This window comes from Hyperolius riggenbachi, chromosome 6, assembly GCF_040937935.1.
Source record: "Hyperolius riggenbachi isolate aHypRig1 chromosome 6, aHypRig1.pri, whole genome shotgun sequence".
In the NCBI taxonomy this organism is placed as follows: domain Eukaryota; kingdom Metazoa; phylum Chordata; class Amphibia; order Anura; family Hyperoliidae; genus Hyperolius; species Hyperolius riggenbachi.
The window spans coordinates 220,444,274-220,471,556 of record NC_090651.1 but is presented as its reverse complement, the minus strand read 5'-3'; the positions used below and the strand labels follow the sequence as shown (position 1 = coordinate 220,471,556).

Genomic DNA, 27,283 nt, shown 5'->3' with positions numbered 1-27,283 from the left:
TGACAGGTTTTGGAATAGGGCCATTAGAGCTTGGAAAAAAAGACTGATTAATTAGGTCACTTGTTGGAATAACTGACTCTGCGATCTTGTAATAACGGAAAATGAGGTTAGCAGTCCCGCCTTACCTTCCACACTGCCGACAGACTTCAGGCTAATTGTAGCTATCTGGCCATTCTAATATATTACTGTACTGAATGAAAATGATTAGTGTGTCCTTTCACTTCTGACATTGAGAAAGAGTAGATATTTGAGTAGATTATTGTTCCTCAGCAAATGCAGAATCACAACCTTCCAGCTTACAGCAACCTGTCGTATCTCAGGCTTCAATGCTTATAGCAGAGGGAAGGAGGCGCCCTGAGTACTTCAATATCGTAATGTGTAACAATTATGTCTATCGATATAAAATAAATAGAAAGGTCCTACCTTAAAAATTCAGTAGTCCTTTGGTAAAAAATACAAGAAATTTATTGGGCACTTTTTTAAAAAGACAACACGTTTTGCGGTTACTCAGTTCAAGTAGGGTGCCTCTGGTAAAAGAGCTCCAGACTTGGGCGTGAAACGTGTTATCTTTTTGAGAAAGTGCCCAATAAATGTCTTATCTTTTTTACCAAAGGACTACTTAATTTTTAAGGTAGGACCTTTTTTTTTTTTTTTTTTTTTTGGGATCTATAGACATAATTGTTACACGTTACATTATTGAAGTACCCCGGATGCCTCCTTCCCTCTGCTGTCCAGACATTTACCCCGTGACAGGGGTCCCCACCACCCCAGGTCGCTTTTCCAGGAGTTGTGACCTTCAGTCTACCCTCACAAGGCCGAGTGGGGACGGTACTTCCCCACATGCACATCTTAAGTGGTTGCCTCCTCTTGCAACCCGACCTTGTGAGTATAAACTTGTCTCTTAAATAAACTTAAATACCAGTGGTAATACACCAGATTGGGCTCCCGGTGTCCTTTTGTTTTTTATCTTCTCTACAAGTCTCAACTTAATGCTTATAGCAATTCTGTAATGTAAAAAAAATAGTACACAAAATAATTAGCACTTAACCATTGAAACAGCATGCATTATTCCACATGCCAGCAAAGTTCCATAGTATAGTGGAGGGTGAGGAGCACTACTTCAAACAGGGAGACGCATCTTTTTCCCAGCAGACTGTGCACTGGCACCAAATACAGTTTTAGACAATGGATTGCTTAAAATGGACCTGAACTCTTGCACAGGACATAAAGAAAACATAGAGAAATGCACCCTGCATATATTTAGAGACTTTAGCCTGTCTAATTCCCTCTCATCTGTGTCTAATCACAAGTCGTAATTTGTCACAAGTCGTGACTTCCTCAGCAGAGAGGCTAATTTGAAAGCACAGGATGTTAAAAATATGTCTGCTTCCATGAAAGATAGATACACTGCAGATTTATTGCAGGATTTGTATCAGCTGTAACAAAGAAATGTTTTTCTTTCAATGTTATTATGCTGTTGCATATCTTTTAGAGCAAAGAGGAAGTTATGAGTTCAGTCCCGCTTTAAGTCCCTTGTCTATGTGCAGATGGTGTACAAATAAAACAGTATGCTATTTGATCACCATTTACCTGCCTGTTGCCATCTTGTTCAATCCCAGCAGGTCTGTATTGCATTAGGCCACCTTATTGTTTAAAACTATACTTTTCTCTTCCGGAATCTGAGAACACCAGTTCTTGAACATGTATAGATTCTAACCAAGTACTCTCAGCTCCAACAACTGGAAACTGTTTGCTGTGTTGCTTCTGAAACAGGATGTAACATTGTCTAGAACAGAATCACATAATGTGAGGCCTGGTCAGAAATATATGAGAAGCTTCGAGCGTGCGGGTGCAAAGGATTCCATAACATCAAAGTATATACGGTAGATATATTCTGTGTCTGCTTCCCTCATCCATAAAGGGAATAGAGTATATTTGTGATAAAAATACATACATGTATATTTCTATAGAACAAACTTGCTATTATGCGACCTTGGGTGAATTTAGCAATGCTGATGTCGTAGTGAATCCTGTGTTCTCTTCAATGCCTCTGACTCCTATTCACAAGATAACTATGTAAACAAACCTAGAAGTCTTACCAGACCCACAAATAACAAGTAACAAGTTATAACACAATCCGTGGTGAATATATAAAGGTGCTTCTCTGATTTGTTCCAGAGATAATGCACACAATCAGAATTAAAGATGAAAAGAAGATAATGTAAAAATGTTAGAAGGCCAATTTCAAGATGCCATAATAATAAAACAGCTTGTAATAACTAATAAACCAGGTTATTGGATTTCTGACTGCCCATAGTGAGTCATATTTCTGTGACTGGAGTTACACTTTAACCAAATAACCTTTGCCACAAGTGCTGTAGTTTAGACAGCAGCTCATTGATTGGTTGATTGAGTTCTTTGCTGTAACTATTTAGGGCTGTTCTATTAAAAGCAAAAATTGTACAGCACAGTAGATATATTACAGAATAATTGTCAGATTAAAGGAACATTAAAAGTTCAACAGCCTCCTTTTTCCCAGCTGTTCATTTATAGGTTGTTTCATTCTACTGGCAGCATTCACGTCGCAGCCTCTCCTCATGATTTCTTAGGTGAAGCTCTTTTTGTTTGTTGGCTACTGCTTTTTTTCATAAATAGCATTGAGTCAGTATCTGACCCTTTGTTTTACTGGGGGTTGGGGGAAAGGGTGGGAGGGCCTACAGCATTCTCAAAGGCTGCATTGATTAATAATGTCTGTTAATTTTATTCTTTCTAGAGTGTGGAACATCGCGTCCTCTCGAGAGATCCGTCGGCTGATATGGAGCTGAAACAACCAGATTCAGGGATGTCTTCTCCTAACACCACTATGTCCACGCAGCCAGCCCACTTTGACATTGGCTCACCCACCAGCACTCTCTCTAATTATGACTCCTGTAACTCCAGCCAATCCAGTGTGGGAGACAAGAAGCAAAGTCCTCATATGGGTCCAAGTAAGTCCACCTTTTACTAAAATGTAAAACACACATAATCGCAAAGACGATTTCGGGAACATACAATTAAAAGGTCTCCTCTTCAACATAAATTGACAGGGACTCAGAAAATAAACTACAGGTTAAGAAAAACTTATCCTGGAATGGAAAAAAACAGAAAAATCACTAATATATATATATATATATATATATATATATATAACTATATCAGGGGAATAACTCCTAAAGACCATTTATTACCATGCAGGAAATGGAAGCAGGACCTACAAATAAAAATCAATGAAGCAGATTGGGGAAATATCTTTAATCAGTGTTGGATGCCATGAAACACCAAACTCCAATTTATACAATACAAACTTTTATTGAGGTGATACTTATCACCTAGTAAACTCTGTCAGTGGTATTACAAACAGTGTAAGACCTGTTGGAGATGTGACAGTGAGTTGAAATCTTTTACACATTATATAAATTCAAGCCATTTGGAATCGGGATGCATGTTTCCTTAAAAATGTTATTAGTTTAGTTTGGAGGACACCATCAACCCTAGGATAATTGCATTGGATCGGGGACCGGGTAACATCAGGAAACAGGACAGTATAGTATTCATTTTGACCCTAACTGCAAAAAAACTACTACTGGACAAATGGAAAACGATAGAGGTTCCAATGCTAAACGAGTGGGTGGTTTATACTGATTAGTTGTTCCAACTAGAAGTAGGGGATAATAATGATAGCATAATCTAACCATCCAAAGACCCAGTGAGGATCAGACAAGAATGGGGACAAGCTATAGACAAATATAGAGGAAAAAAAAGATAAGAATTAAAAACTTGATAGAAATTGGTGGACTATGTGTGAATGGGTGGTGTTTGTGACGGAGTGAATGGAGATAATATATATATATTGTAATGTATACGTTTTGTTGTCTTTGCGTTTTATTGTTTTTGCTGTATTCATACCTTTTATAATTACTCAGCTTGATAAAAAAAAATCACTGTACTACAAAGTAATTAAAAGAAATTTGGAACCACAGACAATGATGCAAATAAATTCCCATGGCCAAAAGAGCATGCGGATGAAGCCACTTTGAATAGACATGGGGCAACTGAATAAGGCTGATGTCTGAAAAGAAGTCACTCAGAACAGCAGTGTTGTGTTTTATCTGTGCAGATGCTACTGGTATTAAGGCATACAAAAAAAAGTGCTGAGAGCAACTTCCAAATAGGTCATTAGGAAAATCCAATACACGAGATATGTTCCACATATTTAAAATGGCAGTGCAATAAGCATCAACTAATCATGGTACCTACTTAGTGTTCTATAAGCAGGACATGGATTACAACAACTATACATTCCAGAGACTTACAGTACATGGAGTCTACCATTCTCCTTTATGCTTAAATTCAGCACAGCCATTGCTTGCTGCAGAATCAAATGCTTAAATTATTGAACTACCTGATGTCCAGGATATTAAGACGCTGGTGTGTTGATCTTGAGAAATGTATGTCAGCCACCATGATCAAGCATCCACTCACTTGGGATTGAGGTTACATAGTTACATAGTTATCTGGTTTGCAAAAAGACATACGTCCGTCGAGTTCAACCAGAGAACAAAGTACAACACCAGCTTGCTCCCTCACATATCCCTGTTGATCCAGAGGGAGGCGAAAAACCCTTACAAGTCATGGTCCAATTGGCCCCAAAAGGGAAAAAATTCCTTCCCGACTCCAGATGGCACTCAGACAGATAAAATCCCTGGATCAACACCACTGGGCAATACCTAGTAATTATAGCCATGGATGTCTTTAAATGCTAGGAAAGAATCTAAGCCCCCTTTAAATGCAGATATAGAATTTGCCCTAACTACTTCCTGGTGGCAATGCATTCCACATCTTAACCACTTCACCCCAAAGTGGTTTTTACCCTAACGGACAAGAGCGATTTTCACCTTTCAGTGCTCATCCCTTTCATTTGCCAATAGCTTAACCACCCTGGCGTTCTGATAAGATCGCCAGGGCAGCTGCGGGAGGGTTTTTTTTAAATAAAAAAAAAAACTATTTCATGCAGCCAACTGAAAGTTGGCTGCATGAAAGCCCACTAGAGGGCGCTCCGGAGGCGTTCTTCCGATCGCCTCCGGCGCCCAGAATAAACAAGGAAGGCCGCAACGAGCGGCCTTCCTTGTTTTGCTTACATCGTCGCCATAGCGATGAGCGGAGTGACGTCATGGACGTCAGCCGACGTCCTGACGTCAGCCGCCTCCGATCCAGCCCTTAGCGCTGGCCGGAACTTTTTGTTCCGGCTACGCTGGGCTCAGGCGGCTGGGGGGACCCTCTTTCGCCGCTGCTCGCGGCGGATCGCCGCAGAGCGGCGGCGATTAGGCAGCACACGCGGCTGGCAAAGTGCCGGCTGCGTGTGCTGCTTTTTATCTCACTAATATCTGCCCAGCAGGGCCTGAGCGGCAGCCTCCGGCGGTGATGGACGAGCTGAGCTCGTCCATACCGCCCGGCTGGTTAATCACTACTAATCACAATGAAATGATGTATATCTTGTTTTTTACACCACCAATTAAGCTGTTTGGGGTTGATATTTCTTTTCAGTAATGACTTTATTTTCTATGTATTTTAAAGGGAAATACAAGGAAAAAAATAAAAAATACACTATTTCTCCAATTTCATTACCTATAGTTTTAATATAAACACTGCTACTGTAGATAAAACCCACACATGTTATCTGCCTATTTGTCCTGGTTATCACAAGATTTTAATTATGTCCCTAGTACAAAGTATGGTGACAATATATTATTTGGAAATAAAGGTGTATTTTTTTCTATGTTTTTTTCCCCCTCACTAATCTCACGTGCACGGGAATGCATGTGCGGGAGCTCGCTCGTGCATAGCGGCAGCATAACTGTTTGACTTATAAAAACGTCCTGGAGCCCATAAGAGGCTCTAGCAGGACGTTTTTATAAGTCTGGTTGTCATTAAGTGGTTAATCACTCTTACTGTAAAGAACCCTTTCCTAAATAAATGTCTAAACGATTTTTCGTCCATGCAAAGTTGTTCCTGCTCAGTCTGAAGGCTCATACACACATCAGACCATGGTCTTTTGAAAATGAAAGATCACAGACCAGTTTTACCCCCTTCCATGTAGTATGAGAGCCATACCTACACAGTCTATTCTATGGAGCTGAACTCCCCATCAGAAAAAAAACTTTTCAAGATGCTGCACACACAGATGCTGTACAGACACAAAAGATCAGTAGCTGCAAAAGATCTGTTCCTGCCAAAAATCCAACCCTGCAAATTGCAATGATAGTCTATGAGATCTGCAGATCATCATACACACATGATTTAACTGACAGATCTGCAGATCTGAAAATCCAACCTGGTGGATCTGATCTGCAGATGAATGTCAGTTAAATCATGTGTGTACGATGATCTGCAGTTCTCATAGACTATCATTGCAATTTGCAGGTTGGATTTTTGGCAGGAACAGATCTTTTGCAGCTACAGATCTTTTGTGTCTGTACAGCATCTGTGTGTGCAGCATCTTGCAAAGTTTTTTTTCTGATGGGGAGTTCAGCTCCATAGAATAGACTGTGTAGAGTATGGCTCTCATACTACACGGAAGGGGGTAAAACTGGTCTGTGATCTTTCATTTTCAAAAGACCATGGTCTGATGTGTGTATGAACCTTAAGACAACTCCCTATTAACCTCATATTGCAAATTTGTAATATTTAAAGGGAACCTTAAAGAGAACCCAAGGCGGGGTTCTTACATTGCAATCCCCATACAGAGGCTGGGTCTGCCTATAGAGCCCAGCCTCTGTTGCTATATAGCTTCCCCCAAAGCCCCCCCTGCGCGCCGTCAGACCCCATAAATCACAGCCGCGCTATGCGGCTGTGTTTACCTCACTAATGTCAGTCTCCGCTCTCCCCCGCCTCCTGAATCGCTCCGGTCCCCGCCCGCGTCCCCTCCCTCCAATAAGCGGGGAGGGAAGGGACGTGGGCGGGGACCGGAGCGATTCAGGAGGCGGGGGAGCGACGAGACTGGCATTAAAGAGGTAAACACAGAGTGCTGCGACACCCTGCATGTCAACAGCACGGCTGTGATTAATGGGGTCTCACAGCGCGCAGGGGGGGGCTTTGGAGAAAGCTATATAGCAACAGAAGCTGTGCTCTATAGGCCGACCCAGCCTCTGTATGGGGATTGCGATGTAAGAACCCCCCCTCGGGTTCTCTTTAACTGATGTGGATGTTTTCTTTTAAACAATACTAGTTGCTTGGCAGTCTTGCTGATCACTTTGGCTGCAGTAGTGGCTGAATCATACACCTGAAACAAGCATGCAGCTAATCCAGTCTGACTTCAGTCAGAGCACCTGATCTGCATGCTTGTTGAGGGGCTGTGGCTAAAAATATCAGAGACACAGGATCAGCAGGAGACTCAGGCAACTGGTATTATTTTAAAAGGAAAAATCCACAACCTTCTCAGTTTAGGTTCCCTTTAAGACTGTTTTTATTGTTGTTTCAGCTTTAGAAAATTGAGAAAAATAAACTTTTAATTCAAAAGCAAATTTTATATCAAGAATAAATAGGCAAATGCTGTGGTTTTCATCTGCAGTAGCACTTTTAATTTTAAAATTATAATGAGTTAATAGGTGAAAACTGAGAAACAGTGTGTTTTACCATTTTCTTCTTATTTAAATCTTGGAAGAATAGTACCCAAAGAGAGACTAGTTTATCCTGACAACACACACACACACACACACACACACACACACACACACACACGTGTACACACACACACACACACACACACACACACACACACACACACGTGTACACACACACACACACACACACACACACACGTGTACATACACACACACACACACACACACACACACACACACGTGTACACACACACACACACACACACACACACACACACGTGTACACACACACACACACACGTGTACACACACACACACACACACACACACGTGTACACACACACACACACACACACACACACGTGTACACACACACACACACACACACACACACACACGTGTACACACACACACACACACACACACGTGTACACACACACACACGTGTATACACACATACACACACACACACACACAGGGCTGTGGAGTCGGTCCAAAAATCCACCGACTCCGACTCCTCAGTTTAGGATTCCACCGACTCCACGACTCCTCGACTCCGACTCCTCTAATTTGCATATTACAATTTTGTTGATTAAAAGTATGTAACATGAAATTCGTCTCTTAACTGCCAACGCTTAGGAATTTTACAAGACAACTGAAGTGAGAAGGATATGTAGACTACTATATTTATTCCCTTTAGACTAAAACTAGTCCTTGGTAAGAGTACTTGTAAAAGGTACAAACCGGAACAAAGAACATCTATCAGGCCCTAGGCAATGTAAGTGTGGGTACATGTAAGAATGATGTGCAGGTACTCTGCAGGGGAATGAGGAGATTGTAAACAGACAACACCTCTGTGTTCAATGTGCACAGCATTCTCAGTGGATTCCCTGCAGCTCTGTGGGGAGTGCATATGTAGAGTATAGTACTACTGTGTAACAAAGTAAACCTGAGACAGATGAAATTAAAGTTTTATACATACCTGGGGCTTCCTCCAGCCGCCTTCAGGATAATCAGTCCTTCGTTGTCCTCCTCCTCCACCACCTGGATCTTCTGCTATGAGTCCAGGTACTTGAGCCACTCAGGTGTAGTGCGCATGCACACACTCCGCCGCCAGGAGCATACTACACCTGTGCAGCACTATTGCGCAGGTGCAGAATGTTCCTGGCTGTGGGATCGGCATGCGGCCGGACAGCGCTGACTGGCTGAATTACTAGGACTCATAGCAGAAGATCCGGGTGGTGGAGGACAGTGAGGGACTGATTAGCCTGAAGGGGGCTGGAGGAAGCCCCAGGTATGTATAAAACTTTACTTTTCATCCGTCTCAGTTACCCTTTAATTTGTAGTCACCAAACCAAATTTTAATAACATATCAAATTATTTGATTTCATCAGCAAAGGGAGTGCATACATTTGCATAAATCAGCATCAATGCAGAATTATTTCCATCTCGTTGACCATCTCTATTAGTGACATGGCTACACAACAGGCTTTATACTTACAGCATAGATGTTATTTAGTATATATAAGAGATTCCTGTGTACACATCATATATTCAGTCACAATCAGATATGTATATCTGACTTTAAAAATACGGGGACTGCTTTATTGAAGCAGCACAAGTAACTAATTTTGATTGGTTTATTTCATTTTTGTGGACTAAGCACAGCTATTACTGTATATATACATTATTTTTAATGACTATCTGAGAAATAGAACATTTTATCATATTTTCTATTTTAATTACAGTTACAAATTCATTAGGAGTCGGAGTCGGTGCATTTTTTCCCGACTCCGATTCCAGGCACCCAAAATTGCACGACTCCGACTCCACAGCCCTGCGACACACACACACGTGTACACACACACACACACGTGTACACACACACACACACACACACACGTGTACACACACACACACACGTGTATACACACACACACGTGTATACACACACACACACACACACACACACTCACCACTATAAGTGTTGTAAGTGTTAATAAAGGTATTGCTGAATAAATAGGGACATACAGTACTGTACCGCACACACTTTCATACAATGTAAAATGTAAAGTAGTCAGTGTACAGCTTGTATAACAGTGTAAATGTGCTATCTCATCCCTCCCATTTAAATAACTTAACAAACAGTTATTAGTGTCTAAATTGCTGACAACAAAAGTACACCTCTAAGTAAAGAATGTCAAAATTGTGCTGAGTGTCAATATTTTGTATCCCCACCATTGGTTGTGGAGTTCACTAGAGCTTCACAAGTTGCCACTGGAATCCTCTTCCATTCCTCCATGACGACATCACAAAGCTGGTGGATGTCAGAGACTTTGTGCGTTTCTGCCTTCCATTTGAGGATGCCCCACAGAAGCTCAATAGAGTTTAGATCTGGAGACATGCTTGGCCAGTCCAGCACTTTACCCTCAGTTGCTTTAGTAAGGCAGTGGTCATCTTGGAGATGTGCAGGGGTCATGATCAACATTATCTTTACAAGATGCTTCCTTCTGGGTCGACAGCCATGCAAAACAATTTGATGCAGTGTGTGGTGTTTGGTTTGAGCACTGCCAAGCTGTACACTGACTACTTTACATTGTAACAAAGTGTCAGATCTTCAGTGTTGTCCCATGAAAAATATAATAACATCTTTACAAAAATGTGAGAGGCCGGGCCGAGGCAGAGGCGAGAGAGGCTCCAGCCTCAGGGCGCAGTGTAGGAGGGGGCACACAACTCGCTCAGCATGGCAGATACATGGCAGTGACTGTAAGCCAGATAACTAGAGGTTAAGGCGTTGGGGAGGGGGCAAATCTTTTTCTAATATCAACCAGTGTGTGATGGTTGGGGTGGGAGGGATGGAGGGGCGCACTTTGATGTCTCAGCCTTGGGTGCTGGAGGACCTTGTCCCGGCTCCGGTGAGAGGTGTACTCATTTTTAGGAGATACTGTAGCTAAATATCAAAACTGCTCTGCTAAAACATTTCTAGGTGTGAAGTGGTTAATAGATTTTAATTGCATTCAGTGTTTTATGTAAGACATGTTAAATGTATTCCCTCTGCACACCCTTCTACATTGTGTGCCTATTTCATGTTCTTTCTCTGCACATTTGCAATCACATCAATGATGAACTCATAGGTAAATACACAATTCAGCTCTTCTGCTAACCCTGCTGAATGCTGATTTCCTGCAGAATAAACTTTAAAACTCTTTGTTTTATTCCAGTCCAGAATACCAGTTGTATGAACAAGAGCCCCTTCTTCTTTGCTAGTGTCAAAGACCTGAGCTTGTGCCAGAATAGCCATACAGCTGCCAGACTCACTTCTGCTGCACAGCACAGCATTGCAATACTGGGAAGAAACTGGAAAATTGTTTGATTATATAAAAGCAGCACAGTAGGACGTGTCTGCATCAGTTCTGGTTCGGTCTCCCCAGTGTATTCCTTCTTGCATGATCAGCTAATTTGACTTACACAAAAAGACTTAGACTTACACAACTACTTCAAAAACTTGTCATGTTAAGGAAAATAATGCTATTTGTCTGGCTCCTGTGCTGATTGTTTGCCTCCAATACTCTGAATCGCTGAGAAGTACACAGATCAGGTGTTTCAGCTGCAATGATTGTTCCTGGCATCAGGGCTGGGCCAAAGCAGAGAGAGGGCGAGAGAGGCTCCAGCCTCAGGGTGCAGTGTAGGAGGGGGTGCATAACTCAGCTATAATTCCCATATTGTGTTTGAAGCAGAGAGAAATAAGAAAAGGGGATACATGGCAGTGACTGCAAGCCAAATAAGTAGAGATTGAGGTGTTAGGCTCAACACACACCATACAATCTTGGTTGTACAGATTTACCAAATCTATGTAGTATAAGGGCCAACAGATTGAAAATACCTAGTATGATTGTGTTAAGCTTGGAGGTGTAATCTCCACAGTCAGCATACAACACATAAGCTGACGTGAAGGAGGTACACACACCAGCACAAGGGATCAGGATATCCCCAGTTTAGTGGAGGAGAGGACTGACTCCAATAGGAGATTGTGGTGCACAGAGCCGGTGCAGATCCGAACAGCCACAAACAACACTTTCGTAATAACGTCTCAGCGCAAAGTAGCGCTGAGCGCATAAACCAGGACTGAGGAGATCAGGACAGGTAGACAGAATGAACGCTTGCTAGCTAGCGATTACTTAGCGACAGCAAGCGTCCAAAACTAGACAGACTGGAATGAGGCAGCCAATGCGTTGCGGCGATGGCGTGCCTCACAAAGACAGGACAGGAGAGACAGGAAATAGCAGGATCAAGATAGATGAACGTAACACAGATAAATACACAATAAGTATGTTTTCCTAGCGTATTACAATTACAGCTATCAATGAAACTATTCGTAACGTCTGACTAACATATGTATATATTGGCAATGAACCGATATATGACATAAGCAGGAACTCTGACTAAGACTGAAGTAATACAGGGAACAGGACTCAGAAGGATTCGCTATCTCTTCGCAGAGATGAACGCAATCCACAAACAGGACCAGGAACAGGATAACTAGCTCAGCACGGGTGTTCACGGTACGCGCAAACTACCAAAACGTGCTGGAAAACTGACTAACTGAACACAGGAAATAAACAGTTCGTGTACGTATATATCAGCGACACTGATATATCAACGTAACACAAATACAAGGAAAATAACAAAATGCGCAAGTATGCGTATATATTGGCGATGAACCAATATATGACACAAGACAAGCAAGTAGCAACTTCTAGAACAAAAGCAGAACTAGGAGGACTCGCTGACCCCTTCGCAGGAGTCAGCGCAGTCCACACGGACCAGGAACGAGGTGGGGCACGAGCAGAGTAACAGATACAATCTGAGACTATGATAGCCCATGAGGCATTGCAGGAAGCAGTTCTTTATACTGAGGTCATCCAATGGGAGCAGACCTGCAGATTCCCACACAAGTGAATGGTAATTAATCACAGGCTGATAGCAGGAAAAGGCAGACAATGATATGCAGCCTGCAGGAAAGGGACCGCCCCTCCACTGCAGCAGACAATGTTTGTTTACACAAAAGCATATTAAACTGTCATTAACTTCAGAGCGACTGCAGATGGAATCAGCAACTAGTTTAAGTGCAAACCAAACTATGCAAGCAAATGCATGTAATGACATTAGAACTGCTTGGTTTGCAATACCACTGCAGTCAGCAGTAAACGCTGCAGAAGCGATCATAACAGTACCCCCTCCCTTAAACGCGGCCTCTGGACGCCTATGAAAACTGACATATTTCTCCTGAACCACCCAAACCAAAAAATCAGAAGTGGGAAATCCAGCAAACTGATCTGACTGAAAATTCATGAAGGTCGGATCCGTCCGACAAAACCAAATTCCCGAATCAGTCTCACCAAAACTAGACCAATTGGAACCAGAACCTACCGAACCATGCCCGTCAGCACTACAAGCCTCAGTGTGACACCCATCAGAACCACGACTTCCAGAAAACAACCCCAAGAAACTCTCTGAGCGATACCCACCGCCTTCCCGGGACTGTCCAAAAACGCCAAAGCCTTTGCAATGCCCACCGGAACTGTCCCCACCAACACAAAACCCACCGTTGAACCAGTCCAAGGTACCAGGACAAGTTTCCTCAGAGATCTCCCAGAACACTTGGAAGCTCCAAAGAGATCCCCACAGGTCAGAACGCCCCTTAGGCTCACATGGAGAACCATCAAGAACCCCTATGGAACCCAGGGCAACTCTAGAGTCGGGGTCACAAGGACAAACATCAAGATCAGGGTTTTTAGGGACCAGAGCCATCTCCGGGCATGCAGGCCAACCGGCAACATCAGAACATGTCTCCACTAGGGAAGCGTGTGAGCACGCCAACACAGACACACTTGGGCACTCTGGCATACGAAGCACATCTGGGCACACCGGCACAAGAGAGACTTCTGGGCATGTCAAGGAACTGCAAACCTCAAAGTCAGTCAAGGTAGGACCGAAACCAGGACTGGGCAAAAAAAAATCATCATGACTAGACTTCACAGTTACTGGATTCTCACTAAAAAATGCAGGATCAGACTTAGATGTCTCTGATTCCAGCAAAGTTATTAACAAATCATGTTCAGGGGCATTTACAAGACAGGACAAATCTTCTGATGTATGCACCGAACTAGACAGGGTTTCCATAACTTCTTCTGGACTAGACAGAGACTCATCAAATACACTGGATTGGAGCTCATGAAGGGCTGCAAAACAAGTCAGTAGTGCAGCAATCCCCACTGAACTAGGCAAAACTGAGTAACTCACTGGACAGGAAGGGGACTCAGGAACTTCTGCCACACCGGCCAGAGAACCAGAGTTTTCCAGGATACAGGGCTGGGTTTCAGAAACACTCATTAACCCGGACTGAAATTCTGAGATTTCTATTATTTTTTCCAGCGAGTCAGAATTATCCATGTTACAGGACAAGACTTTTGAAACATTCAGAGGACAGGGCTGGAGTTCCTCGGCTGTTACAACACTGGAAAGGGACTCAACAACATTGGTTAAATCAGACTGTGTACAGGGCAAGGTATCTAGCACACTTGCTGACGAGGACAATATTTCAATGGCTTCTGCTTCGCTGGGCAGAAATTCATCAAGTTTTATTAGAGCAGACTGTAATTCTAAAACAGCTGCTAGACAAGTGAATATTACTGCAGCACCAACTGAGGTAAGCAGTGCCTCAGACTGTTCTGCTAGAGGGTTTGAAGTATCCAAAGTACTGGGTGAAGCATAAGACTCTGTGACTACAGCTTCACTGGACAGGATCACCGAACAGTCCACACTGCAGGGCAAAACCATGGAAGCACCTGCTGGACAGCATAATGATTCTGTGACCTGAGTTTCATTGGAGAGATCTACTGCACAATTCATGGTACAGGGCAAGTTCACTGGAACATTTTCTGAACACGGTAATAATTCTGCGATTTCGGACTCTCATAGCAGACGCTCTGAGTTATTCATGAAACTAGAGTGAGGTGTAGAAACAGGAAGATCAAAACACAATGTTTGCGCATCTAAATCACCATTCAATTGTGAAATTGGAAAATTCAGATGCTGGGGTTCTGAGATTTCTGGACAGGATTGCTGGGACTCAGAAACTGATGTAGTGCATCTATTGGCATCTGCTGGATCAGACAGGAGTTGAACTTTATTAACACAGGTAATTTCTGCAGAAGTGTTTGCAGAGACAGGCAAGATTTTTCTGGTGTCTGTTTCACTGAACAAAGACTCATGAGTACTGGCTAGGCTGGACTCAGAAGTCAGCAGGACCTCTGGGTCCTCTGCTGAGAAATTTGTGCAGGGCAAGATTAAGGAAGTATTAGTAATTTCTGTCTTACTGGGAAGTAACACTGAGTTATCCATGGTACAGGGTGGAATTACAGGAACTTCAATTTCACACAAAAGGAGCTCTGAATCACTCGCTGAATCAGCCAAAGGTGCTGAAGCAGGCGAGTCCTCAGGAACTGAGGAAGTGGAACAATCTCCACTTGACAGTGTATCTTCCCTGGTATCAACTGATTGAATCGCATAAAAATCGTCCAGAATCATTCTCCACACATCGATCAATGGAGCCACAAAGTCATACCCACACACACCAGTTTTTATTAGGTTATAGGCAGACTTAATGCATGCATTCAATACTAATTCACTTTTTGCACTGTAAAACTGACAAAATGAACTTGCATCTTTCTTCCATTCATAGACCAGGGCTTCCATCTCTCCTTTCTCAAATGGAGGATCCCATGCATAATTAACAGCTGAGCATTCCGGCTGATCATAGTTTGCAAATGTGTTAGTGGCAGAAACATACATTGGGTTATTTAGCAGGTGATTGGCCGATTTCTTATTCCTAAGGATCTCCAATACCTGTAGCAAGTGTTGAACTGTAGTGTATGCAAATTTCCCTTGCTGCACGAACAAATTGATCTGTTCAATACTCTGTAATATATCTTCATAATCATATTCAGATAATTCATTTAAACAAGAACTTTTATTTTCCCTGGCTAGCAATGAAAGTTCATTAGTAGTTTCATAGGTCCATTTGACTCCCCTGAATGGTGACTGAATTTCATTATCTGCTACTGGCGGAGTCTCATTACAGATCTGATGCGCAGTCACCAAGGGCAACGACTCTGCTGATTGTAACGCTTTTCTTTTGGAGCGTTTACGTTTGGCTTTAGACCCTGCTGCCTTAGCAGAAGAAAAGTTATCAGAACAATTATCTGCTTGCTGATTATTTTTGTAGGCAGTAGAAGGAGCAGCTGATTGACAAGCTGCCAGGAGCTTATCAAAAGGGCTAGGCAAATCGGTTTTGCGCAGCCAGTTATGGATCACAAACGCTAGAAATTCCAGTGGTCTTTCTTTTAAATTGGTATGATCCAAGACATCGTAGGCCCACTGAAACAATCTTCCCTTAAATAAAACATAAACTAGCTGGGAGGCCCACGTTGAAACAGGAGTAGCCTGGAGCTCGGGATTGGCCAGGAACCTGGTACATTCAGAAAAAAACTCATTTTCTGTTTCAGAATTGAGCTTCTCAAATTTCTTAAAGGAACAGGAACCATAACAAACAGTGTCATTTTTGCTAGGAACCCCCCCCACAATGGGGATTGGTAATGGGGCTATCATAATGTTAAGCTTGGAGGTGTAATCTCCACAGTCAGCATACAACACATAAGCTGACGTGAAGGAGGTACACACACCAGCACAAGGGATCAGGATATCCCCAGTTTAGTGGAGGAGAGGACTGACTCCAATAGGAGATTGTGGTGCACAGAGCCGGTGCAGATCCGAACAGCCACAAACAACACTTTCGTAATAACGTCTCAGCGCAAAGTAGCGCTGAGCGCATAAACCAGGACTGAGGAGATCAGGACAGGTAGACAGAATGAACGCTTGCTAGCTAGCGATTACTTAGCGACAGCAAGCGTCCAAAACTAGACAGACTGGAATGAGGCAGCCAATGCGTTGCGGCGATGGCGTGCCTCACAAAGACAGGACAGGAGAGACAGGAAATAGCAGGATCAAGATAGATGAACGTAACACAGATAAATACACAATAAGTATGTTTTCCTAGCGTATTACAATTACAGCTATCAATGAAACTATTCGTAACGTCTGACTAACATATGTATATATTGGCAATGAACCGATATATGACATAAGCAGGAACTCTGACTAAGACTGAAGTAATACAGGGAACAGGACTCAGAAGGATTCGCTATCTCTTCGCAGAGATGAACGCAATCCACAAACAGGACCAGGAACAGGATAACTAGCTCAGCACGGGTGTTCACGGTACGCGCAAACTACCAAAACGTGCTGGAAAACTGACTAACTGAACACAGGAAATAAACAGTTCGTGTACGTATATATCAGCGACACTGATATATCAACGTAACACAAATACAAGGAAAATAACAAAATGCGCAAGTATGCGTATATATTGGCGATGAACCAATATATGACACAAGACAAGCAAGTAGCAACTTCTAGAACAAAAGCAGAACTAGGAGGACTCGCTGACCCCTTCGCAGGAGTCAGCGCAGTCCACACGGACCAGGAACGAGGTGGGGCACGAGCAGAGTAACAGATACAATCTGAGACTATGATAGCCCATGAGGCATTGCAGGAAGCAGTTCTTTATACTGAGGTCATCCAATGGGAGCAGACCTGCAGATTCCCACACAAGTGAATGGTAATTAATCACAGGCTGATAGCAGGAAAAGGCAGACAATGATATGCAGCCTGCAGGAAAGGGACCGCCCCTCCACTGCAGCAGACAATGTTTGTTTACACAAAAGCATATTAAACTGTCATTAACTTCAGAGCGACTGCAGATGGAATCAGCAACTAGTTTAAGTGCAAACCAAACTATGCAAGCAAATGCATGTAATGACATTAGAACTGCTTGGTTTGCAATACCACTGCAGTCAGCAGTAAACGCTGCAGAAGCGATCATAACAGATTGATTGGATAAGCTCTTATACTACATGAAAGTGGTAAGATTGAACAACCAAGATTGTATGGTGTGTGTTGAGCCTTAGTCTGATAGCAACCAGTGTGTGACAACTGGGGTGGGATGGAGGGGTGCACTTTGGTGTCTCAGCCTTGGGTGCTGGAGGGCCTCGTCCTGGCTCTGCCTGGCATGACCCAGCCACCACTGAATCCAGTAGATTAGTATAAAAGCCAGCCGGTACCATTTAAAAAAAAATACAAATACAATGGTTGTCTCTATTTCTGCAACTACTGCTTTTTGAACATTAAAGCTACATGCATACGCTAGATTAAACACAGCTAAGGTGGCCAATAACAACCACCTCTGCAGAGAATCTAGCAAGTGTACAGCAGCCACCAATGCCCCTTGGCATATCTGTTCAGGTTCCACCTGGCAGATGGACTTGGCTGTGCACTGGCTGAGGGCGTTGTTCTTCGCACTTACCCCACCCCCTCTGTAATGCCCCAACTTCACTGCTTCATTACTGGAGGACATTAGCTTCTAAAAAATGGACTACAGTGATTTGGTACTGGACTAATTCACCAGCGGTTAGGTTTACTTTTCAGGATTTAGCCCTAATGCACCCACCCCGTCATCAAGCTAGCAGACACTTCAAGCTCTTGAACATATGAAGGCAACATATGCATGCACATAAATCATTCTTATTTTTCCAAGGAGCCACAAGCTGCACACGTCACACCATTAAATAAATGCACTGTGCTGGCATAGGGGTAAGAGAGCTACAGCTTTCAGCCAGACCATCATGGCTGCTAAGACACATAGACAAGCAAGAATATTATTGCTGTTTTTGAGAATATTGCAGCCTATGGCACAGGCAGTCAGTGGTACAAGAAGAGGCCTGTGTCTAAACATCTTACCTGGTATTTTGCAAGAGATTTAAGGTACATTCACTAGATTCTAGCCGATTCTACACAAGCATAAACAAGCTCTGCAATCATGGAGTCTATTCACTAAAGGGCGGTGACTCTTATGTATGCATACATTGCACATGCACTTTTCTCATTATGTAGGTTGCGTATTGCACATTATAAACACAACATGTATGTTGCTTGTGTAATGCACTACACAAATAGTGTTACGCTCATTATACAAGCAACATATATTTGTGTAACTCCCAATAAAATGCACGTGCGCTACATATTGTGCAGGTAAATTATAATACTCAGTGAGTATGCCCCCATGTGCCTGCACTAATCTAGGAAAAACATTTGTGCCTTTAGGCCTCGTTCACATTACATGCATTGCCGTCTGTATTACGGCAACACGCGTAGGAGACAGACACGCACGCCCATCAGAAGTGCATAGACTGCACTGTTTGATGTTCACACTGCATGCATTGTGTGGTCTGCAAACGCATACTGCATGCAATTTTTTAGCAAAACGTGCGGCTGACCTTTAAATGGGCTTTAAGTCTAGTTGCACACTGATGTTCAGGTGCTTGATCCAGGAGACAAGGGCCTCGATTCATCAAGACTTATCGAATCAATTACCGACAGCTCGGTAATATACCGAACTCGATAATTTGATTTCAGGATTCATCAAAGTTATCTACAGCTGTTAGTGAGCATTCGGTAATCATTCAGTAATCATTCGGTAATGATGCGTTAAAACGGAAGAAAGTGCAACTCATGAAAATGAAAGTGTGCGTGGTTTAGTGTTAAATTTAGGATTAGTTATCTCCTTCACTGCTCTGTCGTTATTCCTGTCAGATCATTGCTGACAGAGAAGATGGAGCCATTTGAAGTGGTTATGTATCAGCTGATAGTGATTCAAATGCGCAGAAGGGCAAGAATAAGGTCTAGAAGCATATAAATTTGCAAGAGAATGGATTTATTTGCTATACCAGGACTTCGGCATTTCTCTTGAATCATCTTGTAAGAGAACACAGGCTGTGCCAGGGTTAACTAAATTGCAAGCTGTGGTACATTTTTTCTGAAAAAGCTCCTCAAGTCGTAGCTGGCGAAATTGTGGGATTGTCCCAAGAAGCCCTATTCGGAATGTTGCTACATAGTGTTCAAAGGACTGCCTTTTTACCCACAAAGCCACTGTATGGCTTTGTGTTAAATTCCTGCTGTAAAATGGAAATATCGACATGGTACCGAATGGTTACCGCATTGTTATCGTCACGTTACCGAATGCGGAAAAACCTTGATGAATACAATTAGAAAATCGATAAACTTCGAATTCGGTAATTTAACAAACGCAAAAACAATAATGAATCGAGGCCGAGGTAGACCTAGGTGTGAAAGCTCCAATTTGCATACCCTGATGGCTGTTGGTTCAGTGTAGCTCATTGAAGCCCTTACTTAGCTTGTCCACTTTCAAAAGCTCCTTGGGTTGGCACTTTCAGCAAAGAATGCACTCCTCTTAGGCCTTAAAGTCCAGATTACAACAACCCTGAGGGGCGATGATGTACAGCAGTGAGGCGACTGCTGTACAACATTGCACCTCAGAGTTGTTGTGACCTGTACAATCTCTACTGGACGAGGTACTCCAGTGCTATTTAGGGTTAGGGCCAAAGATGCAGCTGTTTATCTTATCAGTTTATATTCACTACACATAAAATGCTTAATGCTGGGTACACACTATGAGATTTTCTGGCCAATTTACTGTCAGAACGATTATTTCCAACATGTCCAATTTGCTTTCTGATCGATTTCTGCTAACTTCAATAGGAAATCGATCGAAAAATGCTTGGAAATCGATCGGAAAGCAAATCGGACATGTTGGAAATAATCGATCTGACATTAAATCGGACAGAAAATCTCATAGTGTGTACCCAGCATTAAGGACAACTGAAGTGAGAGGGATATGGAGGCTGCCTGATTGTTATCCAGTCTGAACTCAATTTTCTCTTTACTCTTTGCATTTAGTTCCATGCACAGCTAGCAGTGACAGCCCTTTCCCAGTGTTGTTCTTGATAAGAGTATAGAGTTTACTTCTTATTCTTTTTCCATCCACTCCTTGAAACCATCATCACACCTTCGCAACACCTCAGCCACCCACTCCTCCAGTTACACAGGCGTTCTATGCCAAGACCTGTTTTCTCTGTTCATAGTCTTCCATTTGTGGGTGTCTAATTGTTTTCTTCCCAGTATAGAAGGATTATGTATCAGATGAAGACAAATATTGGTGCCTTGGAATTCAGAGGCTTTCAGTACCTCTTGTTTCACAGATATTTGGAAACCAGAATGCCTTGATGTTTCATTTGACCGGCAGCAAATGGGATTCTCATAAGCGATTTACATTATAAAATGTATTTGATCTTTTAAAGGTTGTAATATTCCTCATAGTCTCTCTAGTTATTTGTCTTATCTGACAAGTATGAGAGTCCATCTAAATAAACCAGCCATTTACATTTGGTTTGTTGTTCCTAAATGACTGAAATCATGTACAAGAATGGGATTAGCTTCTCAGTCTGATGTCTGGTCACACATTGCCAGATAATTATTTTCAGTAAGGAGGTAAGGTGGGATGAAGGTAATAGTGCGGCTCTCCCATCCCCTTTCCACAGAAGCAAGTTAGCAGGAGCATCGTTTCTATCTGTTTAAAAACTGGCTGAGACATTCATGGACGTATACCAGGACATTAGATCTAGAGATGTAATGGCAGCAGACACCAGGGCCACTAGACGGAAGCAGGTAAAAAGGGCGCTGGAGACGCAGCTAATGTTAAAAACTGCTATTAGTGGCTATAAACTGTCATTTGGGCGCCCGGAGGGACCCAATAAAATAGTGGGTGTTAGCCGCTTATAGCCACTATTTACCATTTATATCCACTTATAACTGCTATTTAGCCATTTATAGCCGCCATTTAATGTTTATAGCCATAAATAACTGCTATTAAGCCACTTATAGCCACTACTAACCGTTTATAGCCACCAATCACAGCCTTTACTTAGGCCACGAAAATATCAGGGCTTAGGAGTGTGTGGAGGGGTGTCCTTTGGGGTTAACCTCACCATGGGGGGAGGTTTAAGGCTAGGCATCTGGGGGGGGGGGTAAGGTTGAGAGCCATCAGGGAGGGCTAGGATTAGGCACCACAAAGGTGGGCTAAAGGTTAGGCACCAACAGGGTTAGGCATCAGTAGATGGAGGGTTCTGTGTGAGAGTAGGTTTAGGTTAGGTCATAGTAAGATATCGGCAAAGATGACTGATATATTATTATCGGAATTAAGTAGCAGAAGATCAGTAAATTTAATGATATTCTACTAGCGGCTATCTCCAGCACCTTTTTTATGTGTACGCCCACTAGACACCAATTATGCTGTATGGGGTAGGGAGCGGGGACCACTAGACATCAGGTACGCAGCATTAGGGAGAGAGGAGGGACCACTAGAAACAAGGCATGGTGGATAGAGCAGGTACTACTACACACCAAGTACAGTGCATGGGGAAGGGATGGGGGACCACTAGATTCCAGGTACGTTGTATGGGGGAGGGAGGGGGAACCACTAAACACCAGGTACGCTATATGGGGGAGGGAGGGGAACCACTAGACACATGATACGCTGTGTGAGAGAAGGCGGGGAAACTACTAGACACCAGGTACGCAGTATGATGGAGAAGGAGGGACCACTAGACACCAGATAACTCTGTATGGGGGAGGGATGGGAGACCACCAGACACCAGGAAGTAAGGCTACATGGGGGAGCGGGGCACTAGACCAACAGAGAAGCGCAATATGGGGGTGTTAAAAGTAGCAGCCTGGTTTTCTACCCTAGGTTTATACTTGAGTCAAACAATTTTTCAAGTGTCTCTAGGAAATAATAAGCACCTTGGTTTATACGTGAATTAATTTATTTTTAAGTATATATGGTATGCAATGTTTCCTTTTATGGACTTTACTTTGTTCCCTAAAGTTATTACTTGCTTTCCAATAGGACCCCCTGAAACAGCAATCAGTGACATGCAGACCTACATGGATATGTTAAATCCTGAGATAAGCCCAAATAGTGGCAAGAAAGGAGACTCTGCTGCTGTTCCGCCACCACCTCCACCAGCATTCCCTCCTCCGCCTCCTCCTCCACCACCAGCTCCTGACTCACGACTGCCGCCACCTCCGTGTTACCCAGCGCCCAACCCTCCCGAGGGCCAGCACACATCAGAGATGTATGTCCAGGCAAAGAATAATCTACGGCATGTTGAGAGTGAGGTGCTACAGGAAGAGGTAACCTGTGATGTATATTTTTAAGTATAAAGTAACGTAAATATTTTATGAATCCTTACTAGTCTGCCGGCTGTTCATGAAACACTCAGAATATTATTATGGGAGTTTCAGTTGCTGGGTTCTTTTTCTAAAGGTTCAGTTCAAACTCCACAGCTCTCACCCTGTTCCAGGCTTCGTATAGGGATGATCAGTGAGACGCAAATAGTTCTGAGTTCATGCTAAATTATGTAAATGTTTATGAAAATATATTCAGCTTGAAAATGGACCAATGAATTTAAACCTACCGTAGGTGGGACTTGATTGGTCTATTTTCAAGCTGCATATATTCACATAAAAATTTACATAATCATGCATGAACTCGGAAATATTTGCGTCTCATTGATTAGCCCTAGCTTCATTGCCTAATATTATAAGACCAAAGCTAGCAATGTATGAGCTGCTGTCCTGCATTCAGGTCAGGATGAAGAGAGGGAGGAGTGATGTGCTTTCCACACTTATGGGGGGTCTTATACTGGCTTGTTATATGGCAGATTTGGGGGCTACTATACTTACTACATTTGCTATGGGGAAAAGTGTTTGTGTTATACTGGCCACACTTTGGGTGGTGGGAAGGTTCTGTTATTGGGAGGGGGGCCCACTGAGATTTTCATTGAGGGGGGTTCATGGTTTGTAGTTAAACCACTGGGTACTTCCATAGTTCTTTTGCACTGGCTCATTTTAAAAGGCAACTTTTGCCATGAGGTTTATTATACGAGAAGGTAAGAATGGCATATTTAGATAATTTGTATAAAAAGATTTTCCACTACACACTCAAATGACTAAATTTATTCAAAAAACATACTGTGTCATATTGAACTTCACAAAGGATTCATATTCCCCAGAAATTCCACTAATCCACTCATACAGCCACACTCCACATATACAACAAGCTTGAAGGGCCGTTCAGTGTCTCACAAAAGACATTTTGCATAAAAAATATAAAATATATGTCAACAAAAAAATATATAAAAACTATGATAAAAAGCAATGGATCGGAGTCCTCTTGGTTTTCATAAGAAGGACTATAGCAGTATTCTCATATGGTTGTACTATTCCTTTTGTCTCTGCAATGGTATTATAGTCCACGTTATCCACCATCAGGGGTAGTAACTCACATGTCCTTGTGTCCACCAGACTAGATACACCAGAGAAGGTCTTTACCCCAAATAGAGCCAAACTCTCTTCTCTTAGCTGCCCCGTAAACTTGCACCACACTATACTCCGCGTGTGGTATCACGGCAATACTCCGAGCACTTCCACCTCGTGCATAAACTTTGGGACTTTGTTACACGGGCAGCCGCTGTGCGCACCCACGGCTTGCCCAGTCCCAAGCCTGAATAAGCAAATTGCCACTGATAAAAACGCAACCTCAATGCGTTTCGGCCAATTAGCGTTGGCCTTTCTCAAGAGGATTTCTTGGAAATCCTCTTGAGAAAGGCCAACGCTAATTGGCCGAAATGCGTTGAGGTTGCGGTTCTATCAGTGGCATTTGAGCGCGTGGTGGAAAATCTTTTTATACTGCTTTTTACTCTTAGGGGTATGTGGGATCCCCCTTCCAACGCGCAGCTGATTAACAGGTTATCGCCCCTTGCGCTTGGTTTTACAATTTGTTCTATATTTAGATAATTTTTTTTTTCCCAGGACAGCTTGCAGCTACATTCAGCACATCATTCAGACAGCCACTAAATGCCTGTTTTTAAAGAACATGTGGATCCAGGCCAATCTGCCTACCTAGATTCACGCACATTTTGTAGCAGCACAGTGTTTAATATGTTTTGGGAGTAGATCTTTTAGCAAAGTGGTTCTGGCTTGTTGTTAATCCTCATCTGAAGCTTATCGCTAGCATTAATATGATACCTGAGAGCAGTGGTGTAGCTAAGGAGCTGTGGGCCCCGATGCAAGTTGTACAATCCCCCCCCCCCCAAGCACTCTATACATAGCAATTGATACAGCGCTCCAAAACCTGCCAAAGGTAACTTCAGTGTCAGAGGAGCAAGAATGGTATGGGGAACAGTTTGTTAATGATTACCACTATTCAAAGTATCTATAGAAGTGATGATTGTGAACACAGGACCAACAGAGAGCTAATACTATAGTTGAGGCAGGGCCCTTCGGGGCCCCAATGTGGTCGCAACCTCTGTAACCCCTATTGCTACGCCCCTGCCTGAGAGTTTCTTAACCCTCCACAGACTTTCAAAATCGAACTATTTCCAGCAAAAGTCCAGCGATCACCTAAGCTTTTCCAGAAACCCACGACTAACCTATCTCTCAAATCTAATACTACCCAATTCTCACATAATGCCTAATTTAATTTCATGAAAATGTATGCAGCTGCAGGATTTGGTTGGACTATTTCCAAGCATAAATGTGCATAAAATTAGCATTTCATTGACCTATGACACCTAATCCTAACCCAGTACTCAACTATCACCCAAACCTCACCTATCACCAATCCAAATGCCATCTGATGTCTAATATTAACCTAACCTTCACCTAACTGTAACCCAACCCTCAGTTGTTGCCTAACACAATCCATCCATCACCTGACTCCTAATACTGATACAACTCTCACCTGAAGCTTTGTACTAACATTTACCTGAATCCTAATATGAACACCATTCCCTCATCTGACACCTAACTGTGACTAGCTAAAGTCAAGTGAAAAGCCCAAGGCTAAGCTAGTCGACATATGATGCAAGTATTATATCGAGTGGTACCCTAGCAACGAGCACATTACCCAGGTAACACGAATTACACTAATTGTGCATACTATGTAAACTGTTTTACCGTTAGTGAGTATGCCCCATAGTGAGCAATATTATTTAATTAGTAGAAAACTTCTGCAATAGAGACATGTTTTTTACAGCAGTGAAGTAGCATACTTTTCTAATTAAAAACCTTGTCTGTCAAACCAGCAGGTGGCAATACAAAAACTAAAGTATCCATTTTCTACATTTGAAATGCTAGTGGAACTAGAATGCAAGAAAGTAGTAGTATTAGTATTTCATAATCAACTGATTAAATGTACCTCTGAACATAACAATAAGTTATATATTATATTCAATACATTCTGTTGTTGCATATGGAGATAAGCATGTGAAAGAAAGAACTGTTGGGTTTTGAGTTGCAGGAAATCTCCATTATTCTTCCTTCTAGAAAGGACTCGTATTCCAGGATCATACATTATTCCATAGCATAATCGTACACCTGTCCTGACAGCAAGACTTCCCACACTGCCATTACCAAATGAGCCTGTCCTGGCTGTAGTGTACAAGGACACTGCTATCACTTTCCATTGAGTTTTTAATTAACATTCATATTTAACTCCACTAGGATTTCCAGCTATTAAGGAAACATCTGTTTACACCGACAGCTGAGCTTGGCTGCAACAGGAGCACATGGTGTAACTCCTCTTTCGTTAAAGCACTGATATTCTATATCATTGATAACATGCTCTTTTGTATTTGGACTTGCCATTCCATTTCACCCTGCAACCAATTATGATTTTCTACATATGCCAGTAGAATGAAATTATGCTTCCTCACAACCATGGCAAGAGTGCAGTGTTTGATTAATTGAATATTCTGAGATTTGCATGCTTGTGTGATTGATGCGCTGGAAGTAAACTTTTCACTTCCCCAGATTATATTTTTGAACCCTTTGAAGACCAGCTCCATATAGAAATGTAGTCTCAGACAGTATCCATGTAGACTTATGGTCATGTACCTAAACATGGCACAATATAAGAGCTAAAACAAGATTGTTTTCTGTGGGGACTCCTGGGAGCCTTCAAGACACAACTCATTGGTCCCCCTCTTACTATCCTAAATTCTCTTGGTTATTCTCTGGCATTTTCCTGGGATCCCTTTTCTGTGATGGCTGCAGCCATTGCTTCTGTATCACACAGAAAAAAAAACCGAGGCATTGACTCTTTTAGAATCACAGCCACGAGTGCCATTGTCTTCTGCAAGGTAAGTGAAATGCTGTATTCTTTCAACCCTAATGAGCAATACAAAGGGCGGCAGCACACAACAGAAAAAAAGAATAACGGCTCTTAGTCATGGGTTAGTAAATGCACTTAAAGTGGACCCGAGGTGAACTTTTACTCATTGCATAATTTTGTTCCTTTCCTATTGTTTATAGGCCATTCCTCAAGCCAAATACTTTTTTGTTTTTGTTTTAATATTCTAATTCCCTATAAACTAAATAAACCACGCCCACAGGTTTTTAGAGCGCCTTGGCAGTAGCAAGGGCTCATGGGAGCTCAGTCTGGGCAGGGGAGGAGGAGGTGTTATTAGCCATTGATTTCAGAGGCGGAGGGAGGAGGAGGGATTAGGTTTTTTTCACAGTCTGAGTGC

General features: G+C 42.6%; 1 protein-coding gene across 1 annotated transcript in view; it reads left to right on the top strand.

The window, feature by feature from the left end:
• The window catches only part of ESPN (espin), a 397,424-nt gene that overhangs the window by 187,888 nt on the left and 182,253 nt on the right, over positions 1 to 27,283 (top strand). Inside the window, exons 6-7 of the mRNA XM_068242154.1 lie at positions 2,774 to 2,987; positions 22,600 to 22,886. Of these exons, the coding sequence (XP_068098255.1) occupies positions 2,774 to 2,987; positions 22,600 to 22,886 (501 nt within the window). The remainder of the gene's footprint in view (positions 1 to 2,773; positions 2,988 to 22,599; positions 22,887 to 27,283) is intronic.